The following is a 25,181-nucleotide window of genomic DNA, read 5'->3' on the forward strand; positions in this document are numbered from 1 at the left end:
ATCCCGGCAGGTATGGTTTCATGCACCCCTGTATAAATGGCTGAGTGCAATCACAGCATAGTGACCCAGTTCATCCTCCTGGGGCTGACGGATCGTCAGGAGCTGCAGATACCCCTCTTCGCGGCGTTCCTGGTGATCTACGTTCTTACGCTGGTTGGGAATCTTGGGATGATTGTGTTGATCAGGGTTGATCCCCGACTCCATTCCCCCATGTACTTCTTCCTCAGTAACCTGTCTGTGGTTGACCTCTGCTACTCCTCAGTCTTCGCTCCAAGGATGCTGGTGAATTTCTTAGTGGGGAGTAAAAGCATTTCTTACTCTGCCTGTATTGCCCAACACTTCTCTTTTGTCGTGTTTGTGACCACAGAAGGGTTCCTGCTGGCCGTGATGGCATACGACCGCTATGTAGCCATTTGTAACCCTCTGCTCTACACCGCTGTTATGTCTAAGAGAGTCTGTATTCATCTAGTGGCCAGCTCATATGTAGGGGGGCTCATGAACTCACTGACCCACACATGTGGCTTGCTGAGGTTGTCGTTCTGTGGGCCCAACATCATCAATCATTACTTTTGTGACACTAACCCATTGCTGAAGCTTGCCTGCTCTGATAACCACATCAATGAGATTTTGCTTGTAACGTTCTCTGGAGTTATTGCCATGTCCACCCTCCTGTTTGTCATAATCTCTTATCTGTACATCCTCTTCTCTATCCTGAGGATCCGCTCCGCCAAGGGCAGGCGCAAAGCCTTCTCCACCTGTGCCTCTCATCTGACAGCTGTCACCATGTTCTATGGACCTGTAAGCTTAAGCCACATACAACCCAGTTCCAGCTACTCACTGGAACAGGAGAAAATCTCTGCTGTGTTTTATACCCTGGTGGTCCCCATGTTGAACCCCTTGATCTACAGCCTGAGGAACAAGGAGGTTAAGGATGCTCTTAAGAGGGTGATAGACTGGAAAAACATTCCCAGCTAATTTGTCACCATGACAATTCCAGTCAATTGAGAAGAACAATTGGAAGAAGGGTAGGAGTATGGTCTATGTATTACTGTCTTGATTTGTGTATCACAAATGTTTTACAAGAATTAAATGAAACTCAAAGAACTGTTGTAGCATGTGGAAATTATGTTTTACAATTGCTTGAGAGGAACAATGTTACCTAATGTCCTGTCATTATGTGGCTGTTGGAATATAGACACCTTTCCTTGTTTCTTGACCATTAATCTATTTGAAATGGTGCCCTGCAAGGTTATCTGAGATTAAAAATAAAATAAACTTGCTTCTAGGTTTAATTTCTTAATGTGATGCTTTAATTAATGCTCAGTATGTAACTTGCACTATGAGAATTCAACGCTTTTGCTCTCTTTAGTGTCTGGGCCTCATACGGGCTGCCACAATTGATCTCTATCCCCTTTATAGCAGCCCTTAACCTAGTTGAAGACTGTTATCAGGTCCCTCCTCGGTCGTCTTGTCTCAAAACAAAACATGCCCAATTTTTTTAAAACTTTCCTAATAGATCAGGTTTTGTAAAAGTACTCCTGTTCTTCTTTTTGCGCATACAGACTAACACGGCTGCTACTCTAAACCCTTTTTGTCATTTTTGTTTTTCCCCTCTGGACTCTCTCCTATTTGCCCACGTCCTTTCTAAAGCGTGGCTCCCAAACCTAGACACAGAACTTCAACTGAGGCCTCACCAGTGCCAAGCAGAGCCATACAATCACTGCCTTGGTCTTACACACAACACACCTGGTAATACACCCCAGACAGCCCTTTTCACAACTGCAGCTCATTGTTGGTTCATACTCAACTTGTGACCCACTTGAACTCCCAGATCCATCTCAGCAGCACTTCTCCTAGCCAGTTATTCCCCACATTGTATTATGCATTTGATTTTTCCTTCTAGAGTGAAGTACTATGCAGTTGTCTTTATATTGATCACATCTGTATTCATACTAGTGCTATATCCATCTATTCTTAACCAGTGTTATCGTATATACTTAGGCTTGGAAGGAATAGATTTTTCTCAATAAATGTTGGTCATTATTGATTTCACCATATGCACACAAACCAATGAAAAAAATATTGCCATCAATAATAATTGAAATTTACAGATAGGCAGAATAAGAAAAACTGCAGCTTGAGAATGTATTAGAGTTTGATTTAAGGATATTTATTTTGTATATTTTGACATGTGATGTTGACAATTTGTGTTTTAACAGTTATAAAGCTTTAACTTTTTGAATCTCAGTGTCGGCTGTCATTAACAAAATTATGTCTGACCTCCCATTGTCTGATCCCCCATAATTTCCCGCAATTGTAAAGATTTAAACATTTAAAATAAAAAAGGTTTAAAAATAAAACATTGATATTATCAATTCAAATTCTAAAAAACTTAAAAATCAAATTCTGACAAGGCTCTAGCAACTTGTTATTCAGCTTTATTCTCAATCATCTTGTTGTCACCTTGTGTTGCTCCCCATCTGTTTGTCATCTGTACCGTTGTCTCTTATTTTCAGCTTAGATTACAAGCTCCTTTGGCCAGAGGTTGTTTTTTTGTTATATGTTGGTACAGCACCTAACAGAATGGGGTTGGGATTAAGCCCAATACTAATGAATTAATGAAGTAGTATCAATAATAATGCTCATGTAATGTTACTCCCACCAATGCCATATATTTCAGAGGGGTAGTCGTGTTAGTCTGTTTCAGCAAAGAGAACCCAGAAGGTTCCAGCCCACGATAGCTCATGCCCAAATACATTTGTTAGTCTTTAAGGTGCCACAGGACTCCTTGTTGTCAATGCCATATAGTGATTTTATAGGTTTACTTACAGCAATGCTATAAATTGATCATATATGTTAAGGGCTAGAAAGGACAATGACATTATTTAGTCTGACTGTATAACTCAGGTCACAATTCTGTAGAGTTACCCTCTGTATTAAGCCCATTAACTGGTGTTTTATTAAGTGTATCTTCCAGAGAGCCATCGGGTCTTGATTTCACAGCAGCTGTAGCTGGATAAACCGTCACTTCCCATGGTAGTTCATTCCAGCCATTAACCACCCTCACTGTTGAAAATGTGAGCCTCACGACTAATTTGAATTGGGATAGTTTTACTCTGAGCAACACGATATATTGTTCATTAGAACTGGGGGGAGAGGGGAGTTGGACCAAAATACTTTTTTTCTGAGCAACGCAGATTTGGGTTAACTGAAATATTTTATGAATCTGTGTCAAATGAGATGAATTGTTTTGCTTTGATCTAAAATCTCAGAAAAATCTAAAAGGTCTCAATATTTTAAGTTTTCCATTTAAAAGACTTTTTGTTTCAAAATTTACTTCAATTTTATTTAAAAAAATAACAATTGCAAAAACAGCAACTGATCAAACAAAACATTTCATTCAATTTGTCAGTCAGCCAAAAAAATTGAAATTTTTGAAAAAAAAAAATCAATTTGGATCAACCAGAAACTAAATTTTTCATTTATGTTTCAGATTAGCCAGCAACCCAAGAAATCAGCTATTCACAGAGCTCTTTTGATCATACAATTTTTTTTCTCATCATTGCTATACACTGATTAGCCCTATTCTCACCACTGACACAATTCTATTGCGTTAGGAACCGGACTCTACAGCTAGCTAATGTAACTCCCTACATGGCCGCATAGAAGAATGCCATTTTCCGGTTTAGTTTAATCCAGTAAATTAAGAGTGTCCATACCAGGAGCTATTCAGGAATAGCCCTAGTGCCTTAAATTCACATATTACCTTGCTCAGGAATAGCTTCCCAATGCAAACAAGCCCCTGTTCTCACCAACACTGATTTAGAGCTTTACTTTCACCCCTCCATGCAGAGGTGGGACACTGAACAGCAAGGTTTAGCAGTAGGGAAATGAATTTATTTGATGTTTTTCCATCCCGAAGAACCCAATACAATTGGGCAAACATTCTGGTGTAGCTGAATGTGCACTTTTCTCTGAAAAAAAGTTTCAGCCAAAGAATTTTGGCCAGCTGTAGTTAGGATACTTTCTACCCCAGGGAAATGCCTTACACTTAAACTCTGCGAGGTAGACTTGAGCCAAGGGATAATAGAGTTTAGCCCGTTGTGATTAATGGTGAGGGGACATAAATCCACTGAAGCACACTCAGATGCAACTTCCTCCGGGATTCAAGAGTTGACCCGCTACCCAACCCCATTCACGGGGGTTCTTTTTATCTTGCATTAATAAAGTTTCAATGAAAAATATTAGAGCACAATATTGGATCAATCATATAATCATAGGCCTGGAAGGGACCTCGAGAGGTCATAAGTCCAGTCCCCTGCATTCATAAGCAGGACAAAGCACCATCTAGAATATCCCTGACAGGGGTTTGTCCAACCTGCTCTTAAAAATCTCCAATGATGGAGATTCCACAACCTCCCTAGGTAATTTATTCCAGTGGTTAACCACCCGGACAGTTAGGAAACTTTTCCTAATGTCCAACCTAAACCGCCCTTGCTGCAATTTAAGCCCAGTGCTTTCTGCACTGGAAAATACTGATTCATCAAAAATGAAATATTCTTGTGGGAAAATTCCAGTTTCAATGAATTACTCATTTAAAAAAAATTGAAAGAAAAAAGAAGCTTAAAATTGTCTAAATGTTCATTTTTGACATTTTCAAAACGAAAAGTTGCCTTTTTTAGTTCAAAATTAATGTTTCAAAATGTTAATTAGCTAATCATTTTGTTTAATGTTCATATAATTTTAACTATTGGAACAAAATATTTTGATTGATCAAAATCAACTTTCCCCCAGCTTTTTGGTTTGTGGAAAAAAGGAAAATATCAGCTTTGGGGATGGGACATTTTTAAAATCTCCCAAATTTTCATGGGACAGGAAAACCATTTCCTGCCTAGCTTTAATCTTTGGTTCCAAACTAAAATAATCCACTCAGTGAATAAACAAGCATCTCCCCCAGCCTCCACTAGTAGAGGTTTTATATTGTATTCAAACCTGAAGCCAATTCTTTATGGAAAATTTCCATATAATTTTATTAGAAAAATATGTCAACGTTCTATAATATTCTTACACCGACTGTAACTGAGCATTCTGCTGTATCCAGTCAATGAGTGTTATGTATTGCGGTATTAATGTTAACGGAATACATGGGCCAAGCAGCTAGCTACATTTCAGGGCCCTGGGGATGTTCCAGTTGAAAGTAGAAACTGATGGGCTCTGGTATTTTGTTTTAATTCAGTCTCCTGTTTCCCTGAACTCAGGAGGGCCTAAGAAAGAAAGGACCAATTTTTTTACTTTACCACCCCCAGCTTATGTAGCCGCAGTGACAGAAGCTCTCTCTAGATTTTTCCGGGGTTATGTTGTGCTCATGCCTACTGCTTGACTTTCTCACTTTTTAGTTAGTTGAGATGGTCTGGAACTGTTATTAATGCTGCTGTTGTTGTTGACGTCTGATCCTGCTTTTTAGAAGACAAAACAAGACAAACAAACACAAAAAGGAAAAGACAAGAACAGCAAAGATAGAAAATGCAGCTTCTGTCTGTAGTGTTAACTTTCACTGCCGTCTCACTTCTGGAGAAACACAGGGATGGGACACAATCTTATTAGCCACTCTGCTCAGGTTATTGCAGGCCAAGAAATGATCTGTGGAAACTGGTGTCCCATATTGCCTGTGCAAAGAATGATATAAATTCTTCATCTAGCCATCAGTCCAGAGACACAGAACATGCCAACTGAGATCAAAAACTTTGTTATCAAATATATGTCACAATGTACTCCTGGCAATGGTGGGGCTACCAGTTGAGAATTTCTCTGATTCAGGGCAACGGGGGCATCTCATCTGGAAACTAAAAGAAGGAGAATACAGAAGACACTTGAACTTATGCCCAACTATTGGAGACAACAAATCTTTGTGATTATCCCCAATCTCCAGAAGGACGAACAGGATTTTTAATTATCTCATTTCTGCCTCGGCTGTGATTCTGAGTCTTGAGGTGCTGTCCCTAATGGCCACTGAAGCAAATATAAATACTCTGTATCATCAACACGCCAGTGTTTAGAGAGAAGAATGAAATAGCTCTCTCTCCACTGGTAAGTCTCATGAGTATGGCTCCAACAGAAGTGGAATAAACATTATCTCTGATTATTCTTTTGAAGTTAGATTTTTCTGCACTCTGATTTTTGGCTATTTCAACCTTGTTTATTTTGTTTTTTCTTTAGCATAAAATACAGTTTCCTGACTGTTGGAGATATTTATTTTGGTAAGAACAAAATAGAGTAAGGGAGAAAATTGAAAATAAGGCATTTGGATGTCTAATATTTGATGTTTTGTGTAACTTATTCAGTCGAAAAGACTTTCACTTTTCCTAAAGTGCCAAGAATTCTGACTTTTTTTGAAAGTGGATTTATTACTGGTTTAAGGGCATGGAATGACTTCCATAGGGCTGGACGTTCTCAGTCTATACACAGAATATGTGCAGCCTAAATCAGACCCAGAACATCCATGGTCTTCAGATATTCTCCGCCGGTCAGAATTCACATTGGGAGGAAGGGAAAACAGGGACGAGTCCGTGGGAAGGGTGCAAAGCGCTTTCCTCACGGTGCCTGTTCTGAGACCAAAAATAGGATTTCAATTCCAATAGCCTCCAACAGCCCCTTAGCCAGCAATGGGTCAGATCTCAGAATGGCGTCAGTCAGTTCAGCTCCGTTGGAATTAATGGGTCAAAGTTGCAGCTGGTGTAAGTGGGCCATAATTCCATTGAAGTCACTGTAGATTGGAGCCATGTAATTAATCTATCGAATCTGTCCCCACTCACCCTTATATCTATCTACTTAATCATCCAAAAAAGGATTTGACATAGGTATGAATATTAAGAATATTTGTATTTTACAGTGGAATGGCAACAACGTTTAAAGATAAAAAACCTCAGGCTTTGGGACATGGGGCTTGATGCAGGTTACTGTCTAGACTGAGGAGGAAACTTCCCCCAGAACCATGTTATTCCATAATGCTTATGATGATGGCTTGCACCTAACTCTGAAGCATACTGTAATGACTATCACAGTGAAGAAATAGATCCTTAGGGGACCTGTTCTGGAAATTCCTGTGTTCTGTATATTTAATTTAAATAACTTAACTTTTTAAACCCCTGACGCAGGTAACATGACAGAAGGAACTGGCGGGATTGAGAGCAGTTTGTTTAATAAATAGGAATTACCCAAGCTATTTTCAGGTAACTTTCTATCTAGACTAAAAATCCGAAACAGGAATGATACTTCACTGCCATCGGCATACATCTCATATTAATTTCAGCAACATTGCTGACCGCATACTGTTCTCATGCACACAGATATGCACCCAGAGTCGCTCAGCTGAAGTAATTGGGCTAATTAAGAGGTAAGAACATAACATAAGAACATAAGAACGGCCGTATCAGGTCAGACCAAAGGTTCATCTAGCCCAGTATCCTGTCTACTGACAGTGGTCAATGCCAGGTGCCCCAGAGGGAGTGAACCTAACAGGCAATGATCAAGTGATCTCTCTCCTGCCATCCATCTCCATCCTCTGACAGACAGAGGCTAGGGACACCATTCCTTACCCGTCCTGGCTAATAGCCATTAATGGACTTAACCACCATGAATTTATCCAGTTCTCTTTTAAACTCTGTTATAGTCCTAACCTTCACAACCTCCTCAGGTAAGGAGTTCCACAAGTTGACTGTGTGCTGTGTGAAGAAGAACTTCCTTGTATTTGTTTTAAACCTGCTGCCTATTAATTTCATTTGGTGACCCCTAGTTCTTGTATTATGGGAATAAGTAAATAACTTTTCCTTATCCACTTTCTCCACATGACTCATGATTTTATATACCTCTATTATATCCCCCCTTAGTCTCCTCTTTTCCAAGCTGAAGAGTCCTAGCCTCTTTAATCTCTCCTCATATGGGACCCGTTCCAAACCCCTAATCATTTTAGTTGCCCTTTTCTGAACCTTTTCTAGTGACAGTATATCCTTTTTGAGATGAGGAGACCACATCTGTATGCAGTATTCGAGATGTGGGCGTACCATCGATTTATATAAGAGCAATAAGATATTCTCAGTCTTATTCTCTATCCCCTTTTTAATGATTCCTAACATCCTGTTTGCTTTTTTGACCGCCTCTGCACACTGCGTGGACATCTTCAAAGAACTATCCACGATGACTCCAAGATCTTTTTTCTGACTTGTTGTAGCTAAATTCGCCCCCATCATATTGTATGTATAGTTGGGGTTATTTTTTCCAGTGTGCATTATTTTACATTTATCCACATTAAATTTAATTTGCCATTTTGTTGCCCAAACACTTAGTTTTGTGAGATCTTTTTGAAGTTCTTCACAGTCTGCTTTGGTCTTAACTATCTTGAGCAGTTTAGTATCATCTGCAAACTTTTCTTGAAGCAAATGGAGATCATAATGGAACGTATCAAACACCCATTTGCTGGGAGTCTGTCTGTATCATCGCTTTCAGAGAAAATGTTGTGATCAGAGCTGGTCAGGTATGTTCCCACTAAACACATTTTTCATCACTCATTCATCAAAACTGGAACTGTTTGCAGGAAAGGATCGGTTTGGGCAATTTTTTTCAACATTTTTGGGGGGGAGCTTATAAATTGTTGAAATGTTTTTGTTTCAAAATAAAAAAAAATCCATTGTCATGATTCAACGTGAAAAGTCATTTTGAAATTTCAGCTAATTGCAGCTAAAAAATGTTTGCAACCAAACCAAAATGGTCTAGAATGTATCCAAATCAAATATTTCAATTGACCTGAATTTAGTTCTTCTCCTGATTTTTGGTTAGCAAAAAATTTCAATGTTTTCACTCCGTCACAATTCAAGACAGGAAAAACTGTCAATATCTCAAAAATTGTCATGGGATAGGAAAACCATTTCCTGCCCTGTTCTGCTCGTGTTCTGGGGCAATGGCTGTCTTGTATCAATGCATCAGAGTTACGGGAGAGCTTAATCACAGAAGCATTTTCTATCCAGTGTGCAGTCTCTGTCCACTCAGGCTGACCAGTGCTATCAGACAACAGGATGTGAGGCCAGGCTCTGGTTTATCTTCAAGCCAGTTGCCCATGCAGCTCTCTGCACGCTCTAGCTAACCCATCCCTATCACCCCGGGAACACTAGTGGTACCATTCTCCCTGAATTCTGCCTGTGTGCTTCCATTTTCTGTCAGTGCCTGAGACCTGCCCAGGTCTACACCCAGACAAGAACTTGTCAGTGCCTAGTGCTGGATAAGCCAAGACCAGCAGCTTGCAGACTAGGTTGCCTGATACCATAGCACATTCCCTGCTGAATCTACACGGAAAAGGCTTTTAGTCTATGCCAGCTAAAAGCATCACTGCCATGTAGAAAGATTTGCAGTGTGTGGGAGAAAATAGTTATAATGCACATCTGCAAAATGTATGTGTTACCCCTGTGGGTTTATAACAGATCTCTGTTATAGATGTCCACTGTTAGGGGTCTAAATCCATATTTAGTTAATGCATTTAAACTGGCCTGTGTTTTCAATAGAGCTGTGTGAATAACATATTTTTTGGTTTGTAACAATTTCAAAAAGTCAGAAAAAATCATTTTGGGTCATGGAATTTATTTGAAATTTTCAGCAAATGTTAAAGTAAAAAAAATCAGGGTCAAACAGAATGTTTCAGGTTAAAAAAAAAGTTTTGTTTTCCTTTTGAGCATTTTTAAATGATTGTTTAATTTAAAAAAATGAAGGATATGTTGAAACTTACAAGTCATGTAAACTAAAAAGATTTTGGTGTTGCTGAATCTGCATTTCTCCTGGAAAAAAAACTGCAATTGAAATTTCTTTCCAGGTCTAGTTTTCAAAGGGGAGGAGTCCCAGAGCTCCCAATGATGGCCGTGGGATCAGGAACAGAAAAGCAGGGCTAGTGAATGAACTCTTGACCATTCACTTGTCTCTCTGTATATTCATTGACTTTCCTTTTCATACGGAACATTACCTTTCTTTGTTGCCTCTGACTGTATAGGCTATCAGGTTGGATGCACTTTAATACACAGTATGCGCTAATTCTCAGCATGACAAAGCCTGAGATGTAGTGGACAGTGTGAATGTAATGCAAACAGTGTATTCCCTAGGATTGTCCCCTGATGTATTCCCACTGCCTCGGGTTGGTGCAATATTTCACGAGGGAAGTCAGAATGAGTGTGGAGGATCCACTCTTGGTCTTTTCTTGGCTCCTGTTTAATTGCACATTTCACTTTTCCCCTGTAAAGGAGATCATGGTTGGAAGAAATGGCGGAGGGAAATCACACCGTGGTTATAGACTTCGTTTTCCAGGGATTCATGGATCATCCGGAGCTTCAGGTCCCCCTCTTTGTGTCGTTCCTAATGATCTATGTTATCACCTTGGCGGGGAATCTAGGGATGATCATGTTGATCAGGTTCAACTCCCGACTCCACACCCCCATGTACTATTTCCTCAGCAATTTGTCTCTTGCCGATGTTGGTAATTCCTCGGTTGTTGCTCCTCGGTTGCTGATGACTTTTGTGGTTCAGGCCAAACCCATTTCCCTCGCTGCGTGCGCAGCACAGTTTTTCTTTGTCTGTAACTTTCTGACCAATGAAGCTTGCCTGTTGGCGGTAATGGCATATGATCGCTTCATAGCCATCTGTAACCCCTTGCTCTATAGCGTCGTCATGTCAAAGAGACTTTGTGTATTACTAGTGGTTGCTTCGTACATATGCGGCTTTGTGAATGCAGTTGTTCAGACTCCATTTATATTTACCCTGTCCTTCTGTGACTCCAATGTCATCAACCATTTCTTCTGTGACATCCCCCCAGTCCTTAAGCTGTCCTGCTCCAACACCCACATCGCTAACATGGTGCATTTCACCTTGTCCAGTATAGTGGTCATGACTACTATTCTCATTGTACTATTCTCCTACATGTACATCCTCATTGCCATCCTGCAAATCCACTCTGCCAAGGGCAGATGCAAAACCTTCTCCACCTGCGCCTCCCACCTGACGGCCGTCACAATTTTCTACGGGACTGTCATCTTCATGTATTTACGACCCAGTTCCGGCTACACCACAGACCCAGACAAGATCATCTCTGTGTTTTATATACTCATAATTCCCATGCTGAACCCCCTGATCTACAGCCTGAGGAACAAGGAGGTGAAGGACGCCTTTAGGAAGATGATAAACAAGAAGTTTTGTTCATAGTTAATATAATTATTGGGATTTGTGCTTATCAATAAACAAGTGGTGAATAAATAGTGAATTCTCTGTGTCATAGCTCTGATTTCCTTTGTTTTAACTGTATTCTGTGGCTTGTTCCAAAAACAAAACAAAACAAAAAATGGAATCCAGGCCTGTTCATCTTGGAAATTCAGTTTCCTAGGTTCAGGAATGACCAAGAGGCTGCAAAGATCACTATTGAAAGGGAGCATTTGTCACAGACCCCCTTCAGCTCCCCTTGCTGGATACCCACCAGCTTGTGTTGAGAGGAATCCCAGCTTGGATCCCCAGATGTTTTAAGCTGCCAGAGACTGAATGGAGCCAGTCACTGCTGCAGTCTCTGGGTTCCTAGGCACACAATCAGGGTGCAGGCCCTCAGCCTAGCGCCCTTTCTGGAGAGCTAGAACCTGATATCTAGCTGGCTAGTCCCTGGGCTCAGGGGTGACTGTTCAGACTCTGCCGTAGCTTAAACACTCCCTGTCCTAGAATGCCACCGAACAGTGTGAGCCTTGTGGGTTACAGCTGAACTCTCCCACAGGGCCACACAGTATGTGTAAAGAATGTAACACAGAGAGGGACACTCTGAACCAGAATCTAACACTGTAGAGCTAATACTCCACCAATAAAGCACAAGCCCATTTAGAAAAGGACACACATCCTAACTTCAATGGACCTCACCAGCTCATCCTTTCCTTGGGAGTCCCCTTGGGTAGCCGTCTGTGTTCAGACAGACTGCTCCTCTCCCTCCTCATCTAGCTCCTACAGGCAGCTCCTCTCAGTTCTAGCTGGTCAAACATGGCCAGGTAGAGCCCAAATAGAGCAGCTTCTGCCCTTTTATAACCATCTTACTCTCTGTCAGGTGACCTCATGATCAGCCTCTTCCGATGACCAGATACCCCTGTTACCGAAATATCGGGTCCACCTAGCTGAGAGCCAATAACAGCCAGACAGGGATAAGGAAGAGTTGCTTTATTCTGCAGAAGAAAGGAGAGCTTTGCACCTTAGTACAAAAACTCTGTCTTACACACATTTTACAGATCCTTTATACACATTCAGACAAAGGTCCTTGCAGTGTTAACACTTGATTGGTGGTTGTCAGACCCGTGCTTTTGCTATCTGGTCAGTGAAAACCGGCTTGGGACCAGCTCCAACTACCGTAAGGCCTTGAAGGGAAGACAGTTGAAAAGTTCAGGCTACTGTGTACTTGAAGTGTCTGCTTCCCCCTAATGGCCCTGGTTGACATAAAGGCTGCTCTGTTAAGGGGGGGTCACTAGTAACTTTCACAGTCCCCCCTTCGGGCCTGACAAATTCAAAAATTGTCAGGCCCGTTATGCAATTTGCGATCAAGCTGGAGGGACAGATACTGGGTTTTCTTATGGACAGCAGAGCTTTTGATCATAGCATTACACAGGCATTTGGCACATTGTATCATTGTCCAAATAACACATAGAAAGAAAAGAATCCATTTAACAATTGTTTGAAAGAGCCCCGTAAACCATGACCCAAGGTCTGGAAGGAGGTCCTCAAAACTAAAGGTGTGATCAAGAGATACAGCATGGAAAACAACAGCAGCATTCTGTTTATACATAGGTCATTCTGATATCTTGTTTTGCTCACTAATGTAGACTCTTAGTCTACATTCCATATTATCTACACAAGGTCGCAACAACTTCTCACACAGTTCTTTCCCACTCGCCTCACACATTCCTCGCTTCTACAAATCTCGCATTATTAGGGTTACAGTTAGCCTAACTCTTGCTAACGAACTGTCATGCATTGCATCCCCTTCCTGTCAGTTCTTTCTCTGCTTCCACAACCCCCCCCCTTTTGTATACTAGTACAACAAACATTTTCAAATCTCTATTTGCATTAAGTCTTGGAATTCAGATTTTACTTCAGATGCTTCAACCTAAAGGGTTTTGATTGGATGTAATGACAATGCATGATGAGCATGGACATGAAAGGTATTACTATTATTACGTCTTTTACAACAATAACATAATCCTAAAATAACTAATAACAATACAAGCAATAACATTCCCATAGCAATACTATAATGGGGTTGTTGTACAGCCTTAGTCATAAAGCACAATACATCATACTTAGTACATAAAATAGATACTCTATCAACAGTCTGAAAGGCATACTTTTCAACTTGATATATATTTTGAAGCATGTGAATTTGCCCTTGTACTTCAGAGATTTTCTGAATCTCTGGTAACAGTGAAAACAAATTCTGAAATCTATCAGATACTAAACTAGTCCAGTTAAAGGGTATCTGGAACTTAAGGGCTACTTGAAAAACTCTATCTGCAGGCCAGTAAATGATATGGTTGCCTGCAGTGGTAGTGAGATTAAAATGTATGTCTTGCGATATGGTGTCATTAACATACACACAGCTATCATTAGCTTGAAAAAATAAGTGTCCTGTCAGGGTAGTTCCTTGTCCCCTACCCTCCCAGCAAACGTAGTCATGAAGAGTAACAACTTCTCCTGGCTTCAGTTTACGGATACACTGAAGCTGTGGGGGTTCTAATGACCAAAATGTCCATTGACTCCCTAACCCCATCCAAATGTCAGATGTAATCCCAGGAGCACTGACTAAAAATCGATTGGGCATACCAGGAGGTCTAATTTCCCAGATATCTTGGTGAATTACCCAATCCCACATGCATCCTCCCCATGGACCCGGCAGGATTCGGTATGTGGGAGCCCACACCCCCCCCAACCGGTCCATATGCTTGGAAGGAGCACTGAGAATGTCTGCACTTCCACCCAGAAAGTCTCCAAGTATGTCTCCATGGCCACAGATCAGATGGTACTCCTGATGTGTCTGTAAGGGCAGTGGGCCAAGCCTGATGCTCTAGATCATTCCGAATGGCCATTAGCTGGTCATTCAGGAAATCCTGAATTTCTGAACATGCTAGATCCCACTGCAATGCCTTCCCAGCCTCAGTGATATTCAATACCATCTCTGTCAGCAACTTCTGGGTCATAGAACTAAGGGCGGAGATAACATGTAACTCACCAATTCCAGCCTGTACCTGGGTTAGCTGTGCCCCAATTTCTCATCATGTTCTTGGTTCTTAAAAATATTCCAAACTGCTGCTGCACTTTTGGCCCCATCCCATAGGGATCCAGTCAAGTCACTTTTCTTTCTAGAGGAAATAACCCAAACCCTCTGTTGTGCTAATCTAATGGCAGCCTCCTGTGAGCAATTTGGGTATGTAGTGGTGATCTGGAAACTGAATAAGGGTAATGAAAATTTAACAGTCCCTAGTGTAGTGTTAATCACAGTTCATTGATATCCTAATACATTTCTTTTTGGTGTAGTACTATACCACATTCCCAAGCATGGGTCCCACAAGTTTCTTCCTGCCAGTGTATAATTCTTTGTTTCTTCACCAGGGTCAGTTCTTAATGTCTCTTGTAGTCAGGAATCCCTGGACTTTGGTGGTTCCAATGAAGCAAGTGTTCCTTCTTCTCTTTTCCTGAAACAGTGTGGTTTAGCATCATACAGGGGAGAGGTTACTAGCACATCACCCTGTAATGGTTTTGCTTCTTCTAGAAAAATCCAGAGGCACAGTAGGTCTGTCAGTGGACAAGGGAGAGGTTACTAGCACTTCACCTTGTCTTTTTTCCTTTTCCCTGCTGTTCAGAAGACACAGCAGAGCTAGAAGGAGAAATAGGCTTATCAGTCGGAGAGTCCTCCCGAGGTGGAGGGGTCTTTTTACAGTGAGAAGCATGGGTCCAGGCAGGCAGTCCTTGGCACTTCACAGCGGTGTTGGTGGTTAACAGCACTTGGAAAGGGCCTTTCCAGTGTGGAGCCAAAGCAGTCTTTCGTTGATGGACTTTACGTAGACTCAGTCTCCTTGTTTCAATGAATGGCAGGGGTGCTAGGGTCTTTGGGTAACACTTCTTTTATCTGTGAGAAAAGAAACCTAACACATTTCATTAATGCCTGGCAGTGTTTTGCAGATCTCATAGTTGCTTGGGCACATTCAGCCCCCCCTTTTCTTGGCTATCAGCCAAGTCTTAGCTGTGGGCAGTGTCCTTGGATGGGCCAGCATCTTATCTTTGGACTGAGCTTGCTGGCTATTTTTTTTTTTTCCAGTTAACTCGTTCTGTTCTTTTTCCTGCTTCCCTTCTTGGCTTCTTTTAACCTACAAAGGAAACTTCCACTCTTCACTCATACACCTTCTCCCAAAAATGAACACATACACAATTGCCATTATACAGTACATTAGTCTTATTACTCAATGTATGCCATGTACACCCTTCCAGTAAAATAACTTTATTACAGAGCTTTGGAGCAACAAACCAGGACAAGTACACCCACCTTTGAGGAGTCCACTCGGTACAACCTCTGGTGTCCAATAGCTTTCCTCCCTCCCCAGCCCTCTGGCTAGAAATCTGAGGTAGCCAGAAGGATCCCCTGGGCAATATGGGGAGTGGGTTAACCTTCCATGTCCTTGCTTCCAAAGACTGTCGGTATGCAAATTTTAACAACAATTTTTCAATTAAAAAATCTGGCCAATGAAGTTTCTTTTTCTTATTTAAGCAAATATATCAGACTTTAGTATATCACATTTTCCTGATTTATCCAAACACTTTGTATTCCAAGTTGAATAAAACAAGTATCTGCTTTTTGATTTAACCCTTCTATTTAAATTTGAGCTAGACTGTCCTATGAAAATATTAAATCCAACAATTCTGGCCACAAGACAAACATCACAAGACAGGACAAAGAACACAAAAATAATTCCTATTGTACCAGTAAATGCATGGTACATCGAATGCTATTCAGCTGGCATCCGTTTTCTCTGATGATCTGAAAGACAAAAGAACCGAGGTCTACCCCTTCTGGGCAGTCAGTCATTACATAAAATATTTACTTTATTACACATACTCTTGTTGATTTTAGGCAAAACAGAGGAATTACCACATATTTCCTTGTATTTGTTTCATATGCAGCCCAGGTTTCAGTGGCTACTACCTTATTAGTTAGAAAATTGCATTAATACAGATGCTTTCTGGCTTGCTTCCAGATCCAAAGCTATCCACGGCTTAAAGATTCTTACTTAAAAAGGGACACAATTAACTTTCCCGGACTTTTGATTGCCTTTTACTTCTAACTCCTGCTTTCAAACACACAGTGATCTGAACAAGACAACACAACCTATATTGGTAGGTTTGCATTTCTTATACCTCTACTACAATATATACTGCACATGTTCTCCACAATTCAATTTCCACAACACTAGCCACATCAATTTCTACACAAGGTGTAACTATTTCTTTTTAAACACCTGGTAAAGACCATTTACTTAACATATAATCTAAAGGGCTATCCTCAGAGGGTTTTACCAGAGACCCACCCATCTGCCTGCTGACACTCTAACAGAGAATTACACAGAGAACAGAGGGAATTATGGCCTAATAGGATCCTATTACAGGAATTTCTACTAATACTGACCGCTACAGGGGACGGGACAGAAGGATCCCAATTCGACCTCAGAGCTTCATTGCACGCGATGGCTTCCACTCTGAGGAATTACGAATGAGAGGCTCAGTTCCGTCCACACACCTAACGCCCAAATGTATAAGACAGAAATTCATTAACCGGTTAACCAGACCAGAACCAGATAGTGTCTCCTTATCCTATTAGGACTCACCTTATCGGAGCACGAACCCCAGGGGCTGCGGTGAAGGAGAGAAAAGGGGCGAAACACCCCGTTGGCGCCGTTCCCAATTCGCCGCAGCCGTCCGGAGTCCAATGTCCGAGCTAGGATAGTCCCGGCGGAGTCGCCAGAAACTGTTACCGAAATATCGGGTCCACCTAGCTGAGAGCCAATAACAGCCAGACAGGGATAAGGAAGAGTTGCTTTATTCTGCAGAAGAAAGGAGAGCTTTGCACCTTAGTACAAAAACTCTGTCTTACACACATTTTACAGATCCTTTATACACATTCAGACAAAGGTCCTTGCAGTGTTAACACTTGATTGGTGGTTGTCAGACCCGTGCTTTTGCTATCTGGTCAGTGAAAACCGGCTTGGGACCAGCTCCAACTACCGTAAGGCCTTGAAGGGAAGACAGTTGAAAAGTTCAGGCTACTGTGTACTTGAAGTGTCTGCTTCCCCCTAATGGCCCTGGTTGACATAAAGGCTGCTCTGTTAAGGGGGGGTCACTAGTAACTTTCACACCCCTACCAGGCAACCGTTCCATTTCTTCCCCATCAACTGAAAGTTTAGGTGGAAAATTTTCAACCACGCCCAACAAGGAACAGATCCAAAGCTCATTGAAGCCAATGAAAAGACTCCGATTGACTTCAGTCAATATTGGTTCAGACTGCAGGAGTTTAAGTGGGGATATAAAGGCACCAAACTCCCATTCCAGGGAGTTGTCCAGGGAACTGGATGTCTAACTGCTCATTGAAAATGTGTATTTGCTCATGGGAAGTTGTTGATTGCACGATGGGGTTTCCAATCCTGTACCGGTATTAACGTGTTGAAAGGAAAATAGTCCTTTTATGTTATGGCACTATAGCGTCATTCCATTTTGTACATATATGGAAAAATCATAAGCAGTATTCCTAGGAGCACAAGAAGTGGATTTAAGTGATCGATGATTCAGGCAAAACTTCCTTGGACTAACCAGAGCATATCCAGTATGAATATTCAAATGTCACTGTGTGTAGGAAGCGTGCTAGTGCTATGAATAGTGATAGCCCCATCACACTAGTACTACATAATGTGTACTAGTACATCACAATCGTACATCATTATAAATTGATTGGACTACATTCATTCTTGATCTGTCCCCATATCATTCTCTCAAGACAAGGGAGTTACTTCAGGGATGAACCTGTCTCACTGTTTACAAAGTCCAAAGAAAGCCAAACAAAGCAGACCATTGATATACACCTCTACCCCGATATAATGCGACCCGATATAACACGAATTCAGATATAACGCGGTAAAGCAGTGCTCCGGGGGGGCAGGGCTGCATGCTTCGACGGATCAAAGGAAGTTCAATATAATGCGGTTTCACCTAAAACGCGGTAAGATTTTTCGGCTTCCGCGGACAGTGTTATATTGGAGTAGAGGTGTAATTTCAGGATTGCCAGAGAAACTCTTTCATAGGTTGGAGAGAAGATAAATAAACAAAAGCCCTACATAAAACAGCAACAGTTTTCAATGAGTAAAACCAGTGGTTCTCAACATTCTCCAGCCTGTGACCCCATGTTAAACAGAAAAAAGGGTTTGAGATCCCTCTTAAGTTTTGGGATGCTCCCCTTCCATCTAGCCGTGAAGACAGGGCAGCTGGTTGTGATGACTGGAAACAACCTCCTCTGTTGAGAACTCAGGAGTAAAACAATGTCCTCTGCATGTCGGCATGATGCAGCGATGAGAGAAGATACTCTGATTTGGTGCAGGCTAGCTCTGCATGATGAAGGTCAACTCTGCATTATTCAGACTAAGTCCCTAAGCTCACCAGAGAGGACTTTTCTGGGGAATTTATCATTACACATTCCGAGAACATGGCCGATCGACCTAAGCTGAGCTTTGATAATTGTTACCTCAGTTCTGGTTGCTTTGATTCAGTATGTTTAACAGTGCCCTCCACTGGATGAAATCTCAGAACCGAGGAAGGATACATACAATCTTCTCATCCTCTCACCGGAACTCCAACCTGGCCTAAAACATAACAGGCAACGGCAATTGTCCTTTAAGCCAAATGTCAGAGCATCTTGCTGATTCTGCATAGTGTCACAGACCCAGATCTGCTCTAGAATTTTTGAGCTAGCACCACAATTCATCATGCAAAAGAACACATTTGAGACTAAATAAATGAGATGGCAAAATAAGACATAAGAAAACAAGAGATTATATTTTATGGTTTTCTCTGTCTGCTATTTATCTTACACTATTTGTTTTTTCTGCAAATAGATACCATCAACATAAGCAATCCTGTAGCATCAGGTACCTTTTCCCACTGTGTTTTATTCTGAAGCAGAAAAGCCAAAAATAAATATCAAGTCAAAATATCTGAAAAGCTGATGACAGGGAATCTAATTTAATGTCTAAGAGATCGAGAGAATATTTATTCCTACTCTGTCAGAGCTGAGTGGATTAAGCCGACCTGTGGAGAAAGAGGTGTGTTATCACCGATCCCAGTAGAATGGTGTGTGGCTGACACAAGTGATTCTTATTTGGATTGGTGGCAACTTGGGACAAAATCCCTGAAGCAGCATGAACCTCAGAAGAGATAGTTAAAATGTCTTTTATGTCTCCTGGAGGTTGGGGATAATAAATCAGAGTCCAAAGTAGAACAGCTCCAACAGGAGAGACTGAGGGAGAACCACACCAGAATATCCCATACTTCAGCGGCTAGAGTGCCCACAGGAGAGGTGGTCAAATCTCTTCTCCTGTGAGGTGGAAGGGCCAGGCATCTCCATGCTCAGGAAGAGGTAGCCGTGTGCATACTCAGAGGCTGAAACAGGCACAAAGGAGCTTTTACTGCAAAAATGTAGGTGTCAAGTGAGTTTAGGCACCTATAGGGTTTGGCCTCAGCTGAGTGGGGATTTCAGGAATAGCAATGGGGCCTAGTTCTGAATTGAGATGCCCAAAGTGGCAATTAGATTTAGGAGTACAGGTTTCATCTCGGCCACATGGCAACACTTAGATCTAGCCTACAGCCGAAAGATTTGCAGGTCTTGCTATATCTGCTAGGGATGTGTTTGTCTACTGATATAATTATACTGGTATAAGCATCAGTGTTGATGATGTTATACCAATATAAAGGTGCCATATACTGGAATAGGTCCATACATTATAGGCCAGAGAGGACCATTGTAATCAGCTAGTCTGATGTCCTGTGTAACACAGGCCATAAAGGAAATTTTGAAAGTCTTGATTCAGGTGAACCCCCAATCTTTGCATCACCAGGCCCTTTAGCAGGGATCATGGACTAGCCATTGCACCCCAAAGCTCCCTATCACATTGCATGAGTGCTTTCTCCCTAGCATTAGCCTAGAATAAAACACCTTTACCCCATGGTGCTGCAACCGAGGCTATGCTACAGGGTAGCGCTGAGTGAAATTCAGCATTTCCATGCCATAGGAAAAACTGACTTTTCAAAATGTGTCTGCATCCCAAATCAAGACAAAAAAGTTAAAATATTAACATTTTGAACACAATGGAAATTCTGAAAAATGTCCTTTTGGAAACGTCAAAATGTTTTGTTTGAAATTTTTGATGAACATGAAACACTTGGACATTCCAAAATTGAAATGTTTCATGTCGGGGTATTGACCTGACTTAAAAGGCTGCTGCCTGCCTCAGATTGAAATGTATTTATTTGGAAAATTTCAGCTTGGTTTGCCATTTCTGAGACTGAAGCTAGGGGAAAAAAAGACATTGTTTTGCCCACATTATATATATAGATAGATATAGCTGATGCCTTTTCCTCTGAGAAGCTCTGGTGCCCCCCAGCTTTGCAGCAGTGACTTGAAATTTGATAGGGTGGTGCCTTATGCAATTCCCATGAAAATCAGCCCAAATATGACTATTTGAAAAACGGCTGTTCACACAGGATCAATGAAGATTTGCAAGAGCTTCCCAGTTTAATCCCCTCAAGATCCCCTCTGCCCTGGGCAGGCAACAGCCCAGGGATTCTGGGGCCTGAGCAGGATTTTCCCAGCAATTCCAGATCTGGGCTGTTGCAGGGTCTCAAATTAGGCACCCAAAATTAGTGGCAAGTTTTGATCTTAATGTCTCTGTGCTTGAGTTCCCTACCTCACAGGGGTATTTGAAAATAAATTCAGACACTCTAGTGATGAACACCATAGAAAAGCACACAAGCAAATTATAAATTCTGTCTTCAGAGCAGGGTTAGAATAGTTTAAATAAGACCTGGTATAGCAGATCCCTCTTGGCACCTGCTGGGCTGACAAGTCACTCAGAAACCCTGAAGTTCAGTAACCACTGGTGTCATTTACTTACAGGTTCTGTTCCCACCCCCTTTTTGCAATACACAGCTTGGGTTCTCATGTCTACACCTAGGAGCACTCTACTATCCCTCCCTTAGTCTCCCCCACTTTTGGCCTCCTTCCTCCCAGCCTTTTCTATAGCCCCAGGCTAATTGGGTGGGTAACTGTCTCCCATTCACCAATTAGGTGCAGGTTTTTCTAGCCAGCTCCAATTTGCTTCCCTTAATGGGAGCTGGCGTGACAGGGGGCTGAGTGACCAGCTCTTGCCCAGCCCGTCACACCTGGGCCCACACATTGAGTGATGAGGCTAAAACAAAATCCTGAACAGCTGCTCACAAAGTGGGCCCTGTCCATTCTCTGCACTCAAACTGGCTGGGAGCTTTTTAATAAAATGGATTTTCCCCAAAAAATATGGATTTGCCAAATAGGAATCTTTTCTTTGGAATGTCTCAGTTTTGATAAAACATTTCTCAGGTTCAGGGTGGAATTTCTGGTTAAACTCCAGAGCCATAGAGAGAGCGACCCCAAAATAGCCAAATCCCAGCTATCAGGGCACTCATCTGGGATGTGGGAGACCCCTAGTCAAGTCCCTTCTCTGCCTAATTAAGAGCAGGGAAATAGATTTATATTGCCAATATCACAGGTGAGTGCCCTAATGTCTGCCCTATTTTCTATTCTATGGCGCATCTCAGTCTCTCAATCTCTCCTGTTGGAGCTGTTCCACTTTGTATGAATAATAAAGGATTCATTGGGACAGAGAGAGAGAAAGTCTATCTCGATAGCCGAGTGGTTGTAAGCCTGATCTGGGACGTGAGAGCCAGGTCCAAGTGCCTGATTTGGAACGGGGTCTTGAATCTGAGTCTCCCTCATGTGCCAGTATGAACCACATGGGGGAACAAAACAAACAAAAAAATAGAAGCCAAGCAGCTGACTCTAATGATCTACTCCTTCTGGTGGCTGTTGTGAGTAGAAGGAGTCTGGGGACTATATAAGCCAGACCTAACTCAGTCCAGAAGAGTTAGGAGTAGAGGCAACGCCTAAGTAGACTGATGGAGTGCTAAGGAGGGGAAAATAAAACAGCTCTCAAAAGGGGAAGAAGGAGTTGTGATCACCTGAGGGGGGAATATTGAGTTTGGGGAGTGTTGGGCATGACCTCAGGACCAGCGTCCACAAGACTGCGTGGGTTTGCCTAGAGGGAAGAGCGCTATGGGGAATGGTGCTACAGATGATGGACGTAGAATCATAGAAGATTGGGGTTGGAAGAGACCTTAGGAGATCAGCGAGTCCATCCCGCCTGCTTGAACCCCAACTAAATCATCCCAGCCAGGGCTTTGTCAAGCCAGGCCGTAAAAACCTCTAAGGATGGGGATTCCACCACCCCCCTAGGTAACCCATTCCTGTGCTTCACCACCCTCCTAGTGAAATAGTGTTTCCTAATATCCAACCTAGACCTCCCCCACTGCAACTTGAGACCATTGCCCCTTGTTCTGTCATCTGTTACTACTGAAAACAGCCAAGCTCCATCCTCTTTGGACTTGGATGATGACAAATTGATGCACCCCTTTCTATAAATGTTACTACATTCTCCCCAGCATCCTTTCTCCCCCAACCTTTTCTGTGGTGGTCAAGTCATCCTGACCCACCAGGCAATTGCTTGGTGGTATTTTGAGTGGTGGTATCTGGGGCTTAGTTGGAGGGCCAAGTCATATTAGTGACGGTCAGCTGGTCTCCCTGGAGCTGTTGAAAATCCACCAGTTCATCCCTTATCCTAGATGAGTACCGTAACCTCTGGGCTACTGGCTATTCATGGGTTGGGTTTCTCTATCTCTCATTTTCTGTGAAGTTTTTCCAGAAGACCAGGTTTCATCCCAATATAGAATGGGAAAATATTTTGAAATCTTGAAAATGTTCAGGGGATGGGAAAACCTTTCCCTACCTATGTCTACTCTGTACCCACTGCCATAGGGATTGAGGAATACCCAAGCTGAAATCACACCTTGGAATGGCGCATAGATAGACCCAATCAGAAAAAACCCCAATTTTTAGAACCTGTTACAGTCCTTACGTTAGCTATCACTAATGGTCACCTCAATGTATTATTGCCCTTTGATGCCAATGACTCTATAAAGTTGAGCAGATCTTTCCATTTAATATCTAGCCTTCAGGAAGAAAAAAGACATTCAGTGACCTGAATGTCTCTACAGATACATACTATCCCTGCAACACCTTTCTGCTGGGGATTCCCAGCGTGGGACACAGATCCTTCGTAGGACCATTGCTCTGAGTTTCAGTGGTGCCAAGTGCCATCGACTCCCACTGACATTGTTGGAAGCCGGAAGAGAAAACCAGTATAAATGAAGACATCCTACACCATTCATTATTGTCTATACATTTACAAGAGATGATTTCCCTCCTTTCCAAACTAATCTGATTAACAACAGAGAGGGTGTGTGGGAGAGACAGGGATGGCAAAGGCCTGGGCCCAAAGGGACATTTCTGGCATAGGAACGATTCAGATTTGGACAATCTCTCATATTGTGATGGAATCTCTGCATGTATTTAATTGAATGCAAAACAGTGCACAGTGTGCTGTGTTTCTGTGCAGAGACTGTGCACTAGCTCCAGGGGGAAGTGTGTGTATAACCCATAGTACATTCCCCAAGACACACTATTTCACGGGAGCAGTCAGAGTTGTTACAAGGAATCGACACCTGGTCCCTTTTTGGCTCCTGTTTACTTGCAAATTTAGATTTTCCCCCGTTCATACCAATGTGACACAGTTGATTTTTCTGGGATTCATGGATCACCCACAGCTGCAGGTCCCACTCTTCATGTTGTTCCTACCAAGCTATGTTATCATCCTGGTAGGGAATCTTGGGATGATTGTTTTCATCAGGATTGACTCCCATCTTCACACCCCTATGTGCTTCTTCCTCTGTAATCTGTCCATTGTAGATATTGGTTATTCCTCTGTCATTGCACCTAGGATGTGCATGAGTTCTGTAGCAGAGAGTAATAGAATCATTTCATTCACTGACTGCGCTGTGCATTTTTTCTTTGTCTGTGTCTTTGTGACCAGTGAATGATGCCTCCTGGCCACCATGGCCTCTGACCGCTTCACAGTCATCTGTAACCCACTGCTCTAGAGGGTCATCATGTCCAGGAAACTGTGCACTGATAGTTGTTGTGTCTTTGTGAATTCAACTGCCCGAACAATTTCTATATTCAGCTTGTCTTTCTGTCACCCCAGTGTCAGTAATCATTTCTTCTGTGACATCCCTCCCCATCCTTAACCTGTCCTGCTCTGACATACACAACACAGATGTTATTCATTTCACCTTGTCGACTATATTTGTCATGATTACTATCCTAGCTGTTCTAGTCTCTTATATGTACATCCTCGTAGCCATCTGTGGTCAGATGTTGGCTGGGTGTGTGTTCTTTCAGTGTGCTGTCCTAGCTCTGTGCAGATAGTGGGAATAGAAGACCTCAATTAAACAGCCCAATAAATCCACAGACTTGATTTTCAGCAAAGGAACCTGGCCAGGTTTACTGTCAACAAAGCCTGGTAATAGCGCCTGGATGGAGAGTAAGACATGTATGCTCGTGACAATGGACGCAGCTCAGTCAGTGGCAGGACTTTCCACTGCTCCCTAGGCTGGCCAAAGACACTCCCCCTGAGATACAACTTTATACACCAATACAAACAAGTTACGTATTGCCCCTGACATATCCGAGTGACACCCTCTGACGTATTAGGGTGCCACCTGTTGACGGATCCAAGGGCTGCCCATTAACTTGGTTTGATTAAAACATCTCTATCCATCATGATATCATCCTGACCTTATCCTTAAGATGGGTCAGCATGTTCCTGTTATCTCTGAGGATTGTGTTTGGTATCAAGGTGTTCTGGTACCATCTTTCTGGAATGTGTTGGTGTATA

General features: G+C 42.2%; 2 protein-coding genes across 3 annotated transcripts; both read left to right on the forward strand.

The window, feature by feature from the left end:
• Positions 1-36: 36 nt before the first annotated feature.
• Positions 37-1,007, forward strand: LOC103307423 (olfactory receptor-like protein COR8). The gene has a single exon (XM_008178174.2). The coding sequence runs from the start codon at positions 37-39 to the stop codon at positions 973-975; it is 939 nt and encodes a 312-aa protein (XP_008176396.2). The 3' UTR covers positions 976-1,007.
• Positions 1,008-8,497: 7,490 nt separating this feature from the next.
• On the forward strand, positions 8,498-11,232 carry LOC135982872 (olfactory receptor 5AR1-like). 2 transcript variants are annotated; one of them, XM_065591256.1, is made up of 2 exons: positions 8,498-8,509; positions 10,306-11,232. In XM_065591256.1, the coding sequence occupies exon 2, from the start codon at positions 10,348-10,350 to the stop codon at positions 11,230-11,232; it is 885 nt and encodes a 294-aa protein (XP_065447328.1). In that variant the 5' UTR covers positions 8,498-8,509; positions 10,306-10,347. The 2 variants fall into 2 exon arrangements, with proteins under 2 accessions (XP_065447328.1, XP_065447327.1); XM_065591255.1 differs by lacking the exon at positions 8,498-8,509 and having other exon boundaries at positions 10,288-11,232.
• The last annotated feature ends 13,949 nt before the right edge of the window (positions 11,233-25,181 follow it).

Source organism: Chrysemys picta, chromosome 4 (genome assembly GCF_011386835.1).
Source record: "Chrysemys picta bellii isolate R12L10 chromosome 4, ASM1138683v2, whole genome shotgun sequence".
Classification (NCBI taxonomy): domain Eukaryota; kingdom Metazoa; phylum Chordata; order Testudines; family Emydidae; genus Chrysemys; species Chrysemys picta.